The 16,863-nt window shown below is 42.6% G+C and overlaps 2 protein-coding genes across 10 annotated transcripts in view; one reads left to right on the top strand and one right to left on the bottom strand.

The window, feature by feature from the left end:
* FARP1 (FERM, ARH/RhoGEF and pleckstrin domain protein 1) overlaps positions 1-6,357 on the top strand; it is a 215,737-nt gene extending 209,380 nt beyond the window's left edge. For all 5 annotated transcript variants that reach the window (XM_076361931.1, XM_076361921.1, XM_076361913.1 and 2 more), the window contains 4 exons: positions 312-475; positions 2,948-3,055; positions 4,127-4,278; positions 5,409-6,357. In XM_076361931.1, coding sequence (XP_076218046.1) covers positions 312-475; positions 2,948-3,055; positions 4,127-4,278; positions 5,409-5,490 — 506 coding nt within the window. In that variant the 3' untranslated portion in view covers positions 5,491-6,357. The remainder of the gene's footprint in view (positions 1-311; positions 476-2,947; positions 3,056-4,126; positions 4,279-5,408) is intronic.
* Positions 6,358-11,654: 5,297 nt separating this feature from the next.
* STK24 (serine/threonine kinase 24) overlaps positions 11,655-16,863 on the bottom strand; it is a 63,311-nt gene continuing 58,102 nt past the window's right edge. For all 5 annotated transcript variants that reach the window (XM_076361882.1, XM_076361855.1, XM_076361891.1 and 2 more), the window contains one exon: positions 11,655-15,631. In XM_076361882.1, the coding sequence (XP_076217997.1) occupies positions 15,595-15,631 (37 nt within the window). In that variant the 3' untranslated portion in view covers positions 11,655-15,594. The remainder of the gene's footprint in view (positions 15,632-16,863) is intronic.

The following is a 16,863-nucleotide window of genomic DNA, read 5'->3' as shown; positions in this document are numbered from 1 at the left end:
AGAAAGTTTCACTGAATAGAGAAGTGACTTAAGCATAATGATTCCAGGAACTATTTAACAAGATTTGGGCAGTGCCTGTCCTTGGAAGGTATTAAAAGCACCAACAAAGCACGGTAGTCTGTCTTTGATTCTAACACTTGCAGAAACACGTTAAAAAAAAAAAATCCTCTTAACATCTGCACAAAATTATTTCTAAAAGTGTGTTTTAAAATTAGTTCACAATATCGTGGACAGAATTGATTGTTTAATTTTTCCAATTATATATGTTGTTGCATAGAGGAAGAAAGATGCTTTTTCCCTGCATTTCATAGAGTCTCCTGATGAAACTACTGTAGACCAGGAATCTGAGGACGACCTCAGTGCATCCCGCACCTCACTCGAACGTCAGTCACCACACCGTGGCAACACTACGGTGCACGTCTGCTGGCACAGAAATACCAGTGTTTCAATGATCGACTTTAGTATTGCTGTGGAGGTATCTGCCTCAGAACGATCTGAACTGCAGCTCCAGACTCGCTTTTGAATGACAATTTCCTTTTTGCTCCTCCTTAATAAGTGCACTATTCCGTTGTCTCCTTCTGGGGCAGTTTCAGGCACACCTATTTAACTGACTCCAAATGATGGCATAAACCATCAGTCAAGACACACGTACCCACTCCTTCAGTGCATCTTTGTAAAATCAGTTAGAGCAGTAATTTTCGTAGAAGTAACTGTCCGAAAAAATGCTGATGCCCTTGAAAATTTAAAGCAGGTCAAACTGTCTTAATGCTTTCAGTTGCAGAGGCATTAAGTCGTTGCTCGAGCTGAAAGGATATTGTCTTTAGCTGCTGCAGCCAGAGTTTTAATTATGTGTATTACTAACTTACTTTCTTTACCTAGCCATCTTTTCTGGAACCTTGTCTCATTGCTCAGTCTCATCTGCTTTTTCTTTATTTGCGTTTTCCACCTCAAAATAAAAATCCTTTTTTGCCCCCGATCACAGCTAAGCCAATTTGATACACATTCGTTAATTCTGTACTCAACAGACGCGAGGCAGACATTGACTATTCAAAGATTAAAATGAAAGACTCCTAGTTCAGTGTAGGTTTTAGGATGAGGCGGTAAGCCTGCTTAGGTGTTCTTCCTTCACCCAAGAGAGGCTCCAGGGGGCTCCGAGTACTTTATCACAGTCCTTACCAAATGGAAATTTATGCTTAAAGAAAAGAGCGAAAGGAATTTTAAAGCTGAGTCGGCTTCTGCTCACAAGGCAGCCCTCAGACATCACGCCACCGTTCCTCTAGAGAAGACGCACTGACACAGAACGTAGAGGTGCAAGGACAGACCGTATTTGTAGTTTGTGTAACTGCCCCTGTTTTTAAACAGAAGGTGAGTTGCTGAAATGTGGCAAAGAAAATTATTCTGTACTAGAACACTCTGATTGTGGAGCTTCTTTTTGGTCCCATGCAAGTGGATTTTCTCCTCTTTATACCCTTACATCCTGCAAGGGAGGAATAGTTCAGCACGGAACAAGGTCTCCTACTTTTCCCTAAAGCAGAGGACTTATTGTAAAAAGATGTAACACTTAAACCACCGACTAATTCTAACGATTAAAACATTTAGTTAGGCAAATCTTTTGGTCTGAGATCAGTGCTCATTGTTCCTTATTTTTGTTCCTCCCCCGTGCCTCAAACGAATGCAAACAAAGCAGCGAAGACCAAACACGCCCCGGAGACATACGTTGTTCTGTGAAAACATCTTCAGCTCCACTGCCGTTCCATGCGTGGCAGGTTACGCTCATGCTCACGTCATTCTGTTGGTGGCTCTCACTTCAGCATTATCGTTTATTTTCTTTGTGTCTCTCCCTCCTTTCTGTCTCTCTCGTGGTAGAAGATCCTCTCTCTGTCAGTGACTGTACTTCCCTACCTGCTGGACTGATCAGTGATCAGCGGCCTGTTTCCATTTCATATGTCTGCTGGTACCGAATGCAAAGCCTGTCCTTTTATGATACCCTCCAGAGTAATGAGGTAACAGAAAATGAAGGAGTACACCTGTAACTTCGGGCAAGGAGGCAGCAGTCCAGATATCAGAGAATGGGATGATTTAAAGCAAAGGCTTTAATGTATGTCCAGGACTGGTGAAAACAGAACATTTTCAAGAACATTTAATTTGTAGTAGATGAATCAGGACCACCAGACTTTGAGTATTAAGCTTTACAGATTAAGTTATTAGCTTCTGCATTATAGAAAGAGAATGATGTAAACAGCTGTTTTGATCCAGGTGAGAGCCCTTACAGTCAACAAGGAACGGGAAGTAATTAATGGTTCACTGAGAACTCCCCTTCATTTGCAAGGCACAATGATGCTGGACTTTACGTCTTCACTGTGTGAAGAGTAGTTTCTTCTGCCAGCTGTTAAATACTTGCACTTGGTTACGGCTTCCTCCTCCCTTTTGTTAAAATATCCAAAATCCAGCTAAGAATAAGGTTAGCAGTCCTTGCTCTTGAAATCCTTGAAAAGTTACCATGTGAACTCACTGGGTACTGAGAGCTCAATCTCTATCTGCAGTTCTAAAGTATGTCATAATTTTCCTTTACATCACAAATTCATGTCAGACTTTCTGTTTCCATTATTCTATTTAAGTATCATTTGAAAACAACAAAGACAGACTAGGGTAACAAGACTGACTGATGTTTGGTAATACATTACTGAAAGCCACCTCCATTAAAAAAAATAAGGGTAGTAGCTTGAAGTTTTTGGAAGTACCCAGCTACAAACAAACAAAAAAAATGTTACCTATAGTACTACTTAGTAGTAGAAAAACGCAGAAGAAAGATATGTCCATTCAACCAAAACGTTTTCACGTACAACAGGGTCACATACAGCCAGATAAAAGCAGATAATTTTTCTTACGATAGTAAAACCGCAGGTACCTGTCACTGTTTGATTTGGCTGCTTTTGATCTGTTTCAGAACCAGCTGTCTGGAAATCTCCTGAGAAAATTCAAAAACAGCAACGGGTGGCAGAAGCTTTGGGTGGTGTTCACCAACTTCTGTATGTTCTTCTATAAATCGCACCAGGTAACAGACTGCGCAAGTGCGTGTGGCTGGAGACCTCCTGTTTTCTCAAAGCAGCAGCGGAGAGAAAAGGGGACGTCAGTCACGGATGCTGTAGGCGAGATAAGCAGGTGCACTGGTCACGGCTACGCAGCCTTTACTGCCGCTGGAACGGGGAGCAGGGCCCGTTCTCAGTCTGCTCGCTTGTCAGCTGAAGAACGCCTGCTCCTTTCCTGAAACCTTCAACAGTCACAGGGCATGCCGTCCCTAAAAGGACAACAGATACCACTACTGCTCAGAAATTGTGGTGCGAGTTTAAACAAGAGTTTTCTCTTGTACAAATTCTGAGATTATTACAATGAAAAACTCGATAGTGACTTACAAATTTCATTTACCGTTACTGACGCTTAAGTCAAACAAGAGGGAACGGCGGCCAATGATTAATCCATCTGAGCAAACATGGCGCTACAGAAGTAGGGTTTTCCCGTCTAGAATCTGTTGCACTTTTGAATCTCTGTGTCCACGCAGGGCGTACGCACAAAATAATGCCAATCGCTATAGAAATCCTTAACGATAGAGTTTCTGCACGAAAAAAAAGAAAAGAATGAATTGTGGGATATTCTAGACATAAGCGGGATAAAGAAATGATTTGTTCGTACGGGCCGTGCCATGAAGTGAAAGGACTTAAGCAACGAATGCTGCAGGGTGGCTGGTACCTTTCTAAAGGAGTAGGTGTTTGCAAGCCTAGGATGAACGCGCATGGTGCTCTGCCGACGCCAAATCATGGAGTTTTATGTTTGTCAATTTGAAAATAGCGCAAGTCCAAGATTTCAGACAACTTTCTTAGGAGGAAATACTGACAGGATCAGCCTGCAGCAGGTCCTTATGAGAAGGGTCTGTAAAATGGGCGAGCTGAAACTACCAGACAATTAAGATCATTGCCATCGTATAAAGCTGGTGTTTTTCCCACGCACGCACAGGTGGAAGCGCGACCATGACCTTTAAATGAGTGTATATCTATCTTCCATTTTACTTATGTGCTCTTTTTACTTGAGGGCATTTGATCTCACCGCATTTTCCATCATTTGTTTTCAGGACAATCATCCTTTAGCCAGCCTTCCTTTATTGGGATATTCACTTACCATTCCTTCCGAATCTGAAAACATTCACAAAGATTACGTGTTCAAGCTACATTTCAAATCCCACGTGTACTACTTCAGGGCTGAAAGTGAATACACATTTGAAAGGTAAGTCCATCTTCCGTGAGAGGGAATTTTGTAAAATTCCAGGATTTTTTTCCGAACCAGGTTCATAGATGCGCAGTTTAGTGAATCGATTCAGTAAATACAGGCAAGTAGTTCAGCACAAGTAGAGAAAGAAGCCTTTAGAATTTTAAAAGACATTTTAAACCTGATAATGCTAGAACCAAGTGGGTTTTGATAACGTGGTAGCTGTAATAGTAATCGCTACAAATCCTGCGTTACGTGCAGGAATTATCCGGTCAGAATTGATCAGGCTGGCTGCACGGGGAGCTCTGTGTCTCGGACTTCAGGAAGCGTGTAAACAGGTCACAGGACTTTTCGGTAGCTGTGCAGAATAACTTCACTCCCTCTAGTACAACTGCACGGAAAATCCACACCTGAAATAAAATTCTGATTTTTCACAGAAGGCGGCCGTTCTTACTATGTATTTCTGCCACTTCCGCATGTAATTTTTACACCTCCCACTGAATTTCGGATACGTGGAGAGCCGGGAAACAGGCACTACTCCTCCTAAATTGTGGTTTGAGGTTGTTCATACTGGGAACTAATTTAGCTCTTTTATATGAAGCATTAACATGTCAAAAATCTTAATGTCCTCTCTGTTGAAGGAAGCTATTATTAAGTTTTAGCCACGTCAGTCTAAAACTATACATGAGGCGAATTGTGGGAAAGAGGTGATTAAATGAATGAGTAGAAGAGGAAAAAACACAAAAGCCCTTTCTCGGTTCTAGGAAAAAAGAAGTAGGAACTGCAGCTAAATTACATTTTTTCACTCTAGAATTAAGAGTGGTCGGTCTCAACTGCTCATCGCTTGCACCATCCAGAAAAAAAAAAAAGAGATTTGGTGTCTGCAGAACAAGTAAAACCACTACTAAGTTCATGAATTTTGGGTCCCGTCCCCCCTGTTTATCCCCTCTAAATCTCTTTTCATATGCGCGTTTGGCAGTCATTTGGATCTCGAGCCTCCTGACTTCGGATAGACTTAGGAGTAAAGTAGCAAGCAAGATGCTCCCGTAGGCACTGAAGATAAAACTGTGTACAGCTAATAGCGCGGAAACCTTTCCTTAGGAATTGACCGTTCTTTTGCTTGTGTCTCTCCTTGTGCCTCCTCACAGATGGATGGAAGTGATCCGAAGTGCCACCAGCTCTGCCTCACGCACTCGAGCTCTGAGTCATAAAGAGCCTCACGCCTATTGACGGCTGCACAAGCCGCCGTGTTGATTGTCCAGCAGCTGCTGATTTTCTAGAGGACGTTTGAAACTCTTTTCTCCCTCCAAGTTTAGTAAAACATACAATTTGGTAAAAGAAAAGGAAAAAATAAGTATGGTTTTGCAGAAACTTTCACAATTCCTCAGCAAAACTGTTTAAGTTCTCCGTATGTTCAAACTAGCTTACCATCATCCCAGTGGCTGCGGTTCGCTTCATGTCTCGTATTTTGTCATTCTGTGCTGTTTTTAGCTTGTGCCAGTATTAAAATATTGTCCTTATTAGAGTGCCAAATGCCAAAAGACATTTTGTTGCCTCAAAGATTGCACCTAAAAAAAAAAAAAAGACGACTTCACAATCTGAAAACTTTCTCCTCTGAGGCAAACGCTATTTCTTCTCTTTTCATAAAAATATATATTTTTTTTTTACCATGTTAATCTGTAGACTGCTGGATTTTTAAATGTAGATGGACAGTCACAGTATAGAATATAATTATATATACAGCAAGCAGTCTAACAGGAATGAGATTAACTTTCAGATTTCATTTTTTTTCCCAGTCTTTCTACATTTAATCAGCAAGGAATTACTAATTTTCTATCTTTAACAAGGAAACAGTTTACAGCTCGTTCTCACTCCCCTTTGGGGTTACAAATCCGTGTGGTATAAATAAAGTATAGGATTCTTATCTAACCATTTTCTTGGTGCAAGTTCACCAAATTGTTCATCTGTTGGCTTTGAAAAGTGAATACTACTCGCAAGATGAAAAATTTTTAAGATAATCCAGTGCAATATTATTTGGGCTGTTAATGTACTGTGAATGGTATGTACAAGAAGAAATTAAAGGCTGTGGTGACATTCTGCTGTTTGTTTTCCAAGCTTGAAAGAAAACCTGTACGCTGTGAGAACCGCAGCTAGTTGTGATTAATTGGTAGACTGTTTCGGTAACGAGCACGGACTAAATTGCTATGAGCTGGGGGTACTACTGATGCCCCAAGTTTTCGTCCTGCCTGCTACACATCCTAGCGTGCCTTTCAGTTTCTTGCTGGAATTTCAGTCTCTCCCTCTCCCCCCGGTGCTCAGCATACAGCAAGCGACAAGTACAACCAGCCGCGGAAATACCCATTTCGTACACCTGGCTTTAACGTTAGCCAACGCTGTATTTTGGATAAGCTGTTGGCCCACTCAGAAGGTCGGCAGCACTAAGTCCACCACGCTTAGATGCTTTTCCTTACCTTTTAAGAAACGCTTCCTCGTGAGGGTGACCTAAAACTTCTATGAACAGAAGTTCAACGTGCTGGAAACACATCTCTCACCATTACAGGCCTTTGAGGAGACGCAGTGCTAGGCAGAGGGGGGCTGAATTGAGATACGGGAAATGAAGCTGGGCCAATTCTACCCCCACTTTTTCTTCATCTAGCTATTCACTCTGTTAATGGCTTGCCTATGCGTGTTGTATAAAATGGCTTACAGCTTTGCTCACAACAAAAGGGAATAAAATACCTCACAATGCTATCTTATATGTTCCTGTTTCAAGACAGTAAAGCCTTCTTTCTATTCCCCCCACCCCAAAGAAAGATACATATATATCTCCATCCAAGAATAGGATGGGCTCCTGACCCCATATCATGAGCAGCAGCCCCCGTGGCCGAATCCGAACCACCCTGACGAAGGGGAAACAAGTATTTCAGCATACTTCCTTCAGCTGGGTGGAAACCTTCAAACCCCCGGGCCAGGAACTTGTTGCAGTTGCTCTTTTCCTTAGCTATTTCCCCCGAATATCGGTACGGATATAATCATAGAATCATTGAGGTTGGAAAAGACCTCTAAGATCATCGAGTCCAACCGTCCACCCAACACCACCATGCCCACTAAACCATGTCCCTAAGTGCCTCATCTACTCGTCTTTTAAATACCTCCAGGGATGGGGACTCCACCACTTCCCTGGGCAGCCTCTTCCAATGTTTAACCACTCTTTCAGTAAAGACATTTTTCCTCATGTCCAATCTAAACCTCCCCTGGCGCAACTTGAGGCCATTTCCTCTCGTCCTATCGCTTGTTACTTGGGAGAAGAGACCGACACCCACCTCGCTACAACCTCCTTTCAGGTAGTTGTAGAGAGCGATGAGGTCTCCCCTCAGCCTCCTTTTCTCCAGGCTAAACAACCCCAGTTCCCTCAGCCGCTCCTCACAGGACTTGTTCTCCAGACCCCTCACCAGCCTTGTTGCCCTTCTCTGGACACGCTCCAGCACCTCAACGTCCTTCTTGTAGTGAGGGGCCCAAAACTGAACACAGTATTCGAGGTGCAGCCTCACCAGTGCCGAGTACAGGGGCACGATCACTTCCCTGCTCCTGCTGGCCACACTATTTCTGGTACAGGCCAGGATGCCATTGGCCTTCTTGGCCGCCTGGGCACACTGCCGGCTCATGTTCAGCCGGCTGTCAACCAGCACCCCCAGGTCCTTTTCCGACAGGCAGCTTTCCAGCCACTCTTCCCCAAGCCTGTAGCGCTGCATGGGGTTGTTGTGGCCCAAGTGCAGGACGCGGCACTTGGCCTTGTTGAAGCTCATACAGTTGGCCTGGGCCCATCGATCCAGCCTGTCCAGGTCCCTCTGCAGAGCCTTCCTACCCTCGAGCAGATCAACACTCCCGCCCAACTTGGTGTCGTCTGCAAACTTACTGAGGGTGCACTCGATCCCCTCATCCAGATCATGGATAAAGATATTAAACAAGACCGGCCCCAGTACTGAGCCCTGGGGAACACCGCTCGTGACTGGCCGCCAACTGGATTTGACTCCATTCACCACAACTCTCTGGGCCTGGCCGTCCAGCCAGTTTTTGACCCAGCGCAGAGTCCACCTGTCTAAGCCGTGAGCCGCCAGCTTCTCTAGGAGAATGCTGTGGGAGACGGTGTCAAAGGCCTTGCTGAAGTCCAGGTAGACCACATCCACAGCCTTTCCCTCCTCCACTAGGCGGGTCACCTGGTCATAGAAGGAGATCAGGTTGGTCAAGCAGGACCTGCCTCTCATGAACCCGTGCTGGCTGGGCCGGATCCCCTGGTTGTCCCGCACATGCCTTGTGAGCGCCCTCAAGATGAACCGCTCCATAATCTTCCCCGGCACCGAGGTCAGGCTGACAGGCCTGTAGTTCCCCGGATCCTCCTTCCGGCCCTTCTTGTAGATGGGCGTCACATTGGCAAGCCTCCAGTCGTCCGGGACCTCCCCCGTTAACCAGGACTGCTGATAAATGATGGAGAGTGGCTTGGCGAGCTCCTCCGCCAGCTCCCTCAGCACTCTTGGGTGGATCCCGTCCGGCCCCATAGACTTGTGAGCATCCAGGTGGCGTAGCAGGTCGTTAACTGCTTCCTCTTGGATTATGGGGGGTTCATCCTGCTCGCCGTCCCTGTCTTCCAGCTCAGGGGGCCGAGTACCCTGAGGATAACTGGTCTGCCTGTTAAAGACTGAGGCAAAGAAAGCATTGAGTACCTCAGCCTTTTCCTCATCCTCGGTGACAATGTTCCCCCCTGCATCCAATAAAGGATCCAATAATCGCATCTGCCCTACAGCAGCGCCTCTATCTGTTTATGACACGATGAAGGACAAACTTAGAAAGTAGGTAGAAAGATCTGAAGAACTTTTTCCCAGGTGCAGGCCCCGCTGCCTTGTCCCATCCAAGCCTGTGACCCTGCTCGGCAGGGCCAAAGCGAGTGAATTTAACCAGGACCAACCATGTACAGGAACTATAGTGCTTCAAGGCTGACCAGGAACATGAACAGTGATCTTTGCAGTGATGAAAAGGGGAAATAACACGGCATCGATTAACAACTCAGCCTACAGGCTTGGAGAAACAAAGCTGAAGAAGCAACAGCACGCGATGCTGCTACGCAGTAAAGGGCTGCAGACCCTACCCACCAAAAAAATGGTTACTGAGCTGTAAAATAATATCTGGAAAGCCTTACAAGCTAGGTCCCTCCATCTGTCCTTTACAATTGTTATCTAGAACAGTGAAAAGATTGTTTGGTTTTTTTAATGGAAATTATATTGAGGGCCATGCCCTTAATTCAGCTGAAATTGAATTTTATTTTAGATCGCTGGGGCTTGTGGGATACAATCTTTATTACCGCTATCTGCTGCAGTAGTTTATTCTGAGCCCTCAAAAGAAAGGATTTTCATTCCTGAAATCAGATAACACCTTTTCTAGTTATCTTTCATTTTCATACAAAGTAAGGTTGGAAAATAATCTTTCTGTAACGTCTAAGGCAAAGATCAAGATACAGTTCTATTTATCATGACAGCAGAGACCCAGCTAGGCTGTGGATGCAGCTCCAGAGTCTCCACCTGATTCATCAGTCAGCATTTTCACCTTTTTGTATTCTCTTTTTTCTACAGAAAAGAGATTTAAAATAAGAGGGTTTTTTCCTTCTTTACCAGTGTGATTTTTTTTTTAATTTTTTTTTTTTTTTAAATGGAACCGGTTGAACTGCTGTCGTTTGTCAGCATTTTTCTAGTTCTTTATTCCTACGGTTACCCCAAAACTGAAATAATGGTAAGAGAACAAAAGTGACTGTCTTGACGGTCGTATCTTAGAATCAGTTGAAGTCTACGCATGTGAATAACATTCCTAGTTTACTAGAAAGCTGTAATATATAGCCACTTATTTTTAACCCTGATTGATTGACATCATACTGCTGTCCAGCTAGTCAAGTGAGGCTTGGAGACAGGCAGGGCCACTGTGTGCCAGGTTAGCAGCCGTGACTAACTACACCATTCTCGCGTTTCAGCAGTGGGAAAATAACCTCAGAGTGGTCGCTCCAAGAGATTTACTCTTGTTGTTGTTGTTGTTGTTGTTACTCGCCATGAATAATCAGTTGGCGGCTTCAAATAATGAACACATAAAAGCAACGCCGGAAGTTCATTGCCCTAGGAAGTCGCACCACACACAGTGGGATCAGCAAAGCCTGGACTCCTGCGGCTTTGCGTCCGCAAGGCTAAGCAGCTCCCTCATGTCCCTGCCATCTGACTTCACTTTCATTAAGATGTGAGTACTTATTAATATACTCAGGCCTACCCATTTTCACAACATTTTAATTAATCAAACAAACGCTGTCGAGACCTCAATCCCTTTGTAAATTCAGCTGAAACCAGCCAAAAATGACCAACTGAAAGAAAGTTAGCAGGTAGGGAAACACACACCGTGAGTGCAGAAATCTTGATAAAGGTTTCCGACCAGAGACAAGAGATCTCACAAGGAAAACTTGTTTTAGAGACAAAACCCGGGGCAATATCCCACAATTCTATCAATCAGCTAAGAATAAAACAGAAAAACAAGCAGGACCTGAAAAGCCTTATTTTGGTGCTTTTTTTTTTTTTTTTTTTTTTTTTTTTTTACTACATAGGACCAATTACGTGGTCTTCTCCCTCAAAAGAGAACATCATTACAGACATGCAGATAGGCAACTCCAGTTGCTACAGCACACAACCATCCCCCCTCTCTGCCGGGGGCACGGCAAAGTTGGCAGAAGAAAAAAAATGGGCAGTGTGGCACACGTACATTTCTAACAGGAGAAAATAGTAACGAAGTATAATTACAGGAGAGCAGCTGTCACACAGTTTGTCACTCGGTTACATGGGTAATTAAGGCCACGATGTTTGGGGTTCAGCGAATGGAACTCGGTGCGAGCGCTTCGTCGGTTTCACTGGGCTGGCAGGCTGGGGAACACAAAGCCGGTTTTAAATCGTTGCCATCTGTGAACTGGCGCATTGTCTTACTATAGGACAAACTAATACGGAACTGCACATACTCGACCAAAACAGGACACTATCAATCACGTGTACGTGTAGATAAAAACACCTTAACCAAGAAAAGAACTAAACTTGCCACATGGTTAGGCCATCTGTGCGATATAAGCCTATTAAACTCCCCAACAGAAAAAAATACTCTCAACGTTCTTGCTCAGAAAGTTGTCTGAGTTTAAACAAGAGTTTTCTCTTGTACAAATTCTGGGATTATTACAATTAAAAACTGAACACCAGTTTAAACTCTTTCTCTGTACCATTACCGGCACGGGGGCAATAACCGAGCTAGAGACCTGCAAGAGCATCTCCTCCTGGGAGGAGACCCCCGAATCTCACCTTACTGACCACTCAGATATGGCAAAATTGCATTAAACTTTTCCTTCTTTATTTCTAGGTCGTGTAGTTTACAAGGAGTTTTATTACGTTGGTGTGGAGTGACAAAAGTAAAATTTAAATACACGGTTATAAACAGGCAGCAATATTACAGAAAACAAGATACACGCTTTAACTGTCCTCTGTAACCATGCTTTCAAAGAAGGCAGAAAACCATTACATACAATTTGTCTACCGCATACGCTCAGTGCAATTACTAGCACATCCGCAAAATAGAGTTAAAAAGAGCAAGCTTGCAGATTTGTGCTATACTTTAAGCTCCTCCCCAGGAACTTACAAAAATAATTTGCGGTTATACCGATCCTTGCGTTGTGCCGGTGCTTACCAGCACTCCCGATAATCTTCCAGTGGTGACATTTTTGAAGGCAAAAATAGGTTTCCTTAAACGTAAGGCTAATGTAAAACTACTACAAACAGGTACCACGTCTTTTAAAAAATAACGTGGAACGCCACATGAAGTAGTGAGAGCTAAATGAGATGTTTCGCAAGAACATTGAGAGCGCAGGCAGATGAAGGCGTTACGGTGGGTAAAGGAGGACCTGAACTCGCAAGATGCCAGCTGCTTTGCCGTTAAGGGCCAACGCGCACACTCTTACCTTCCCCCTCCGCCCGCCCCTCCTGCGTAGCGAGGGCAGAACACCACAGTTAAATCATTCCGCAGTAATTGGTTCGTCTGGCCGTACCCACACGGACATACACAAAATGTCTGGAGCTGCAAAGGACCCACGGCGCTCCAGAGAAAGAACCGCTTTGTTATTACGCCACGAGCATTCTGTACTGTAGTGATCATGCCGCCATCCTTTAGCAAACTGGTGCTCAATGGCAAAGTGCAACTGCAAGGAAAATTAAGTTAAAAAAATAGATTACACATCTAGTACTTACAAAAAGCAAGCCTTCGGTTCAAATGACTGATTTTATTTTCTTTAAACAGTGAGTTTATTTACTGCCCAATCTTGAAATCCCTGACAAATAAGCAGTTCCACTAATTTAAACGTTTGCATAAACAGGGATAGCTTGTCACTTAGCATACTCAAGACTGAGTGAAGCAGCACTACCTGCACAGAAAAATCATCAGTGCAACGTTATAACACAGAAATGTTTTCAGCATGAAACCACCTCTCAAAAATAATCGATACACTTCTTTTTCTTTCAGAAACTGAGGCCATGCTTCTTTCAAACGAAGCTCTTCTTCTGTTACCAATATAGTTCCGATTTTTAAAGCATCAATACTTTTCAATAGCAAATGATTGTAACTTTACATTCAAGATACAGCACGCTTTTTTCAGTGAATCGCAGTTTAAGATAGTCTATATTTAAATAATCTATATATTACCTATAAAAATACACATCTCTACCATAAATGAGGTCTTGTCTTTTTCTAAATGTCCTAGCCTTTTGGCCAATGGCCCTCGCTGCAGGTCTGACTCATCTTAAGCTCCTAAACCAAAGGACACATTCACCAAGCAAATTCTGCGATGGTCTACTCAGAGAAGTATTTCCTCAACATACAGTCCTGGAACGCAACTAAAATGCAACTCAAAAAAATGCATCTGTAACTTTTTAAATGATTGTTCAAAAATAGCATACCTTAGAATTTCATTCACTTAATTTTCTGATTGAGAAATTCTTGAGATTCCAGCCAGCACCGTAGATTTAACTTCCTGGCTAACTCTCTGAGTTCTGTGCATCTCCAAGTAAGCTCGCTTTAATTTCGAGTCCTTACGTTAAGATGACTGGGGAAAAGCTTCCACTAATCTATTTATATTTCAAATGCAAACACATCTGTTTGTTTCCGTATACTGTAACAGCACGTATTTATTGAACGGCTGAACGTTCTACTGTTGAGATGTCAACAGGTAAATTCCCCACTGCATGGTGCTCAGATGTGCAGTTCACAATAGCAGAGCTAAATCTGTTTCCTCAAGGGCAAGCCTATCCTTAATGTGCAAGAGCACCCAAAACACCACAGTTAAAGATATTAATCAAAGAGGAGTTACAAACCGTTGCTCAAACTTACGCGTGGTTCAATCTACCTTACACTCACTTAGCCATAAAGGAAAAGCAGTACCTCGTTACGCTGGCAAACGTGGCGCGTCTGAGAATATGGCTACAAGAATGAGCGCACATATACCCGTTTCTTTCAACTGTTGTTTCAACCTGGCCAGAAGTTTTATAGCTCTGTTAGCCTGACGGTGTCCTCTAACTGTTAAATTATTTGATTAATAATAATTAAGGCTATTAATATGCATAGAATAAGGGCTGCCATGGTGATGTGAAGTCCTGCAAGGACACCTCACCTGCTTCCAGAACGGTTAGAGAACCTGGGTCTTTTTGTACCAAGCCAGGTAGATATGCCTATACTTTCAAAATTTTAATCCTTTACCTTCCAAAAGTCGTATCTGTTTTGTTTTTTTTTTTTTAAACAAACAGGTAAGTTACCTCAATGTTATGCAAAACATAAAATCATCAGTTTCTTCATTAAAAACAAGGCAAAAATGCTCCCTTAGCTACCAGAATAAGAAGCACCTGAATATAGGTAGCCTTGGTGAGACAAACCGAGGTAAACCTCAGGGTAATACTGTGGGGAAAAAAAATGCCGCCTAACCAACTGTGTGTGCAACTAACATTACTGTTTCCAAGAACTATAAAAGCATAAGTCAGGTATCTTGGAGCACTCACAGGAACAGTGGAAATTTCAAAATTCAGAATTTTCAAGAAGTAACTTTTTTCTGGGGAGACAAGTAATAGGACACAGCATACATCACTCAGGCTCAGTTGTGCAGTCTTTCTGCCTAACGCCTATCACTTTCGGTAAAGAGGTGCAGAGATTTAGGCAGCAAGACCAAATATTGAATATATGGATAATTTTTCTTTTACGCTGCAAGACATTCGTTCTAATGATAAAAATAGGCGTGATGAAGAAATATTTGCCACTGCCTCAGAGCCAACGTCTTAATGAGATATTTCAGAATGAATGTAGGTAATAAAGATTTATTTGTGTGAGCATTCAAACATGTTTAGGTGAAAAAAAAAGATCGTACCTGAATCTCACTACAAGCTTCACAAATAGCGTCTACTAAAATAGAGCAATACGTATGGTTCAGAATTTGCATTGGCACAATTTAAAACTGAAACCGTGAAAGAGCTCATGCTTTAGGAAAAACAGTGATTTAAAATTTAAAGCTTTGAGAGACGAGGTGTGTTAAATTTAAAACAACCAGAAGTAGTACCATCATTAGAAAGTCACGCTCAGAATACAGGTAAAAAGGAAGAAATACTGGAGAAACAGAATAAAATTGTGTCTTTGCTGAGGTACGAACAGAAGGTTCCATAGTACAGGCTTAACTCTTTCAATGGCAAATCCTTCACGTACAAAAATCAAACCAAGATTCACTTGTCACATAATTCAAAATTTACATGTAAGAAAGGCAAGGCAATACTCAGTTATGGCCTGTCAAATATTTACCCCACTAACATTATCTACAGAAGCACTTTACCATTTTGTACACAGTGATTCGTTATGCACGTTGAAAGGCTTTCAGTTAAAAAAGACATTATATACATATCTGTACACACTTCCAACAAACGTACGCCATCGCCCAGTGGAATTCTTAAAGCAAGATACCTGAGGTTTCTCAATATCTTCAATTTCTCTATCACAAACCTAAATATACATTTCAGGTTTTACAAAAAGACACCTCCCTGGAATATGTGCATTATCATTAAAAAAAAATTTATAGCTTTAAGGAGCTGAAAAAGACTGCCTCCATCCGAGAGACTTCGTTTTCATTCTTGCACATGTAGGGATGTCCTTCCGCCAAAGGACATCCCAGCGACTTGAGGGGCAGAACAACATCAGGGTGCGCGCCTTCAATGCAGACACCGTGGGATCTCTGTTGTCTTAGAAAAGTCAGTAGGATGCAGTACTTCCTCCAGCCAGTGAGTATCTGAAAAGGAAGAGAAATAGTTATCCTTGTGACCTTCGGAACAGTGTTCCACAACAAGCAGCAACTAAAAGTTATTCCATTTTATGCTATTGAAGTTCCAGCCTTTTTCCCTGCAGAATGACACCCACCACTGCTGTCACGCTTTGAAGACAAAAGCCAAAGAGCTGAACGACATGTAAAATACACCCTATTAGAACACCACTGCTTTTCTAATGAATAGCAACAACCCCTGCTCAAGCGTGTACTGAGAAGTATATGATGATGTAAGAATCCAGCATTCTGGGGGCAACAGTTTATGATTCCAACTTTCCTACTTAGCAAGTTTACATCGTAATCTTTCCAAAATGTTACTGGGGCAGGAAACCTCTATTTCTTGGTCTAAGCAGATTCTTAAGAATCATCCAAAGAAAGCAGCACACATTTTAATCACGTTAAGCTTTCAATAAACTTGATAAAACATCAGAGATCAGAACTGGAAGGGGAAGGCAAATGGAATCACTCAAGTTATTGGGCAGATCTTCCGAGGGTCCCAACTAATACATTCAGACAAACTTGGGAAATCCAGTTTTAACCAATCATAAGGGGAATGAAAATCTCATTAGAAACATGTTGTTAAAGAGCCATCTTCAGTAGTTAGCTATCAAATCGAGAGGATATTGCAAGTGGATACAATAAATGACTTAATGATGTAATTTTTTTGCATATTTCTTGTAGTATTCAAACAAGAAGGAACTATCTTTGCAGAAGCTGACCCGCTCCAAAAACAGCTTTATCCATGAGGGATACCTACTAAGCTATGGAAGGGTTCAAACTCCTTTTTAGGGGGGGGATCCTGCCATTCATTTCTTTCACTCACTTTCTGGAAGGAGTGCTAGTCATGATCACACACTAGCTGAATATCATCCCTGGAGTAAGAGAAAGTTCACCCAGATGTGACTCATCAACAAACATTCTCTATGAATATTTCTCTCTCTCCTTCAAAGAAAATGAAGTGCCTGCCTCCACTGTTATGAGACATTATGACCGAGAAAAACAGCAGTAGTCCAAGGAAGCAAACAAGGAAAACAAAATGCTAAATAGGTATATAAAGGGTACTGAAATCTATCTCCTAGGACAAAAATGATGACTGTTGCTGTCATGATAGGAACAAGTAAGATCATCTCCAGCATCCGCAAAAGAAGCACCCAGTGGAAAGCCTGTCTCTACACGGTCACCTTCAGCTTCAATAGCAG

Source organism: Aptenodytes patagonicus, chromosome 1 (genome assembly GCF_965638725.1).
Source record: "Aptenodytes patagonicus chromosome 1, bAptPat1.pri.cur, whole genome shotgun sequence".
Taxonomy (NCBI): Eukaryota; Metazoa; Chordata; class Aves; order Sphenisciformes; family Spheniscidae; genus Aptenodytes; species Aptenodytes patagonicus.
The sequence above is the reverse complement of the archived record's forward strand: the minus strand, read 5'-3'. Positions and strand labels throughout refer to the sequence as shown.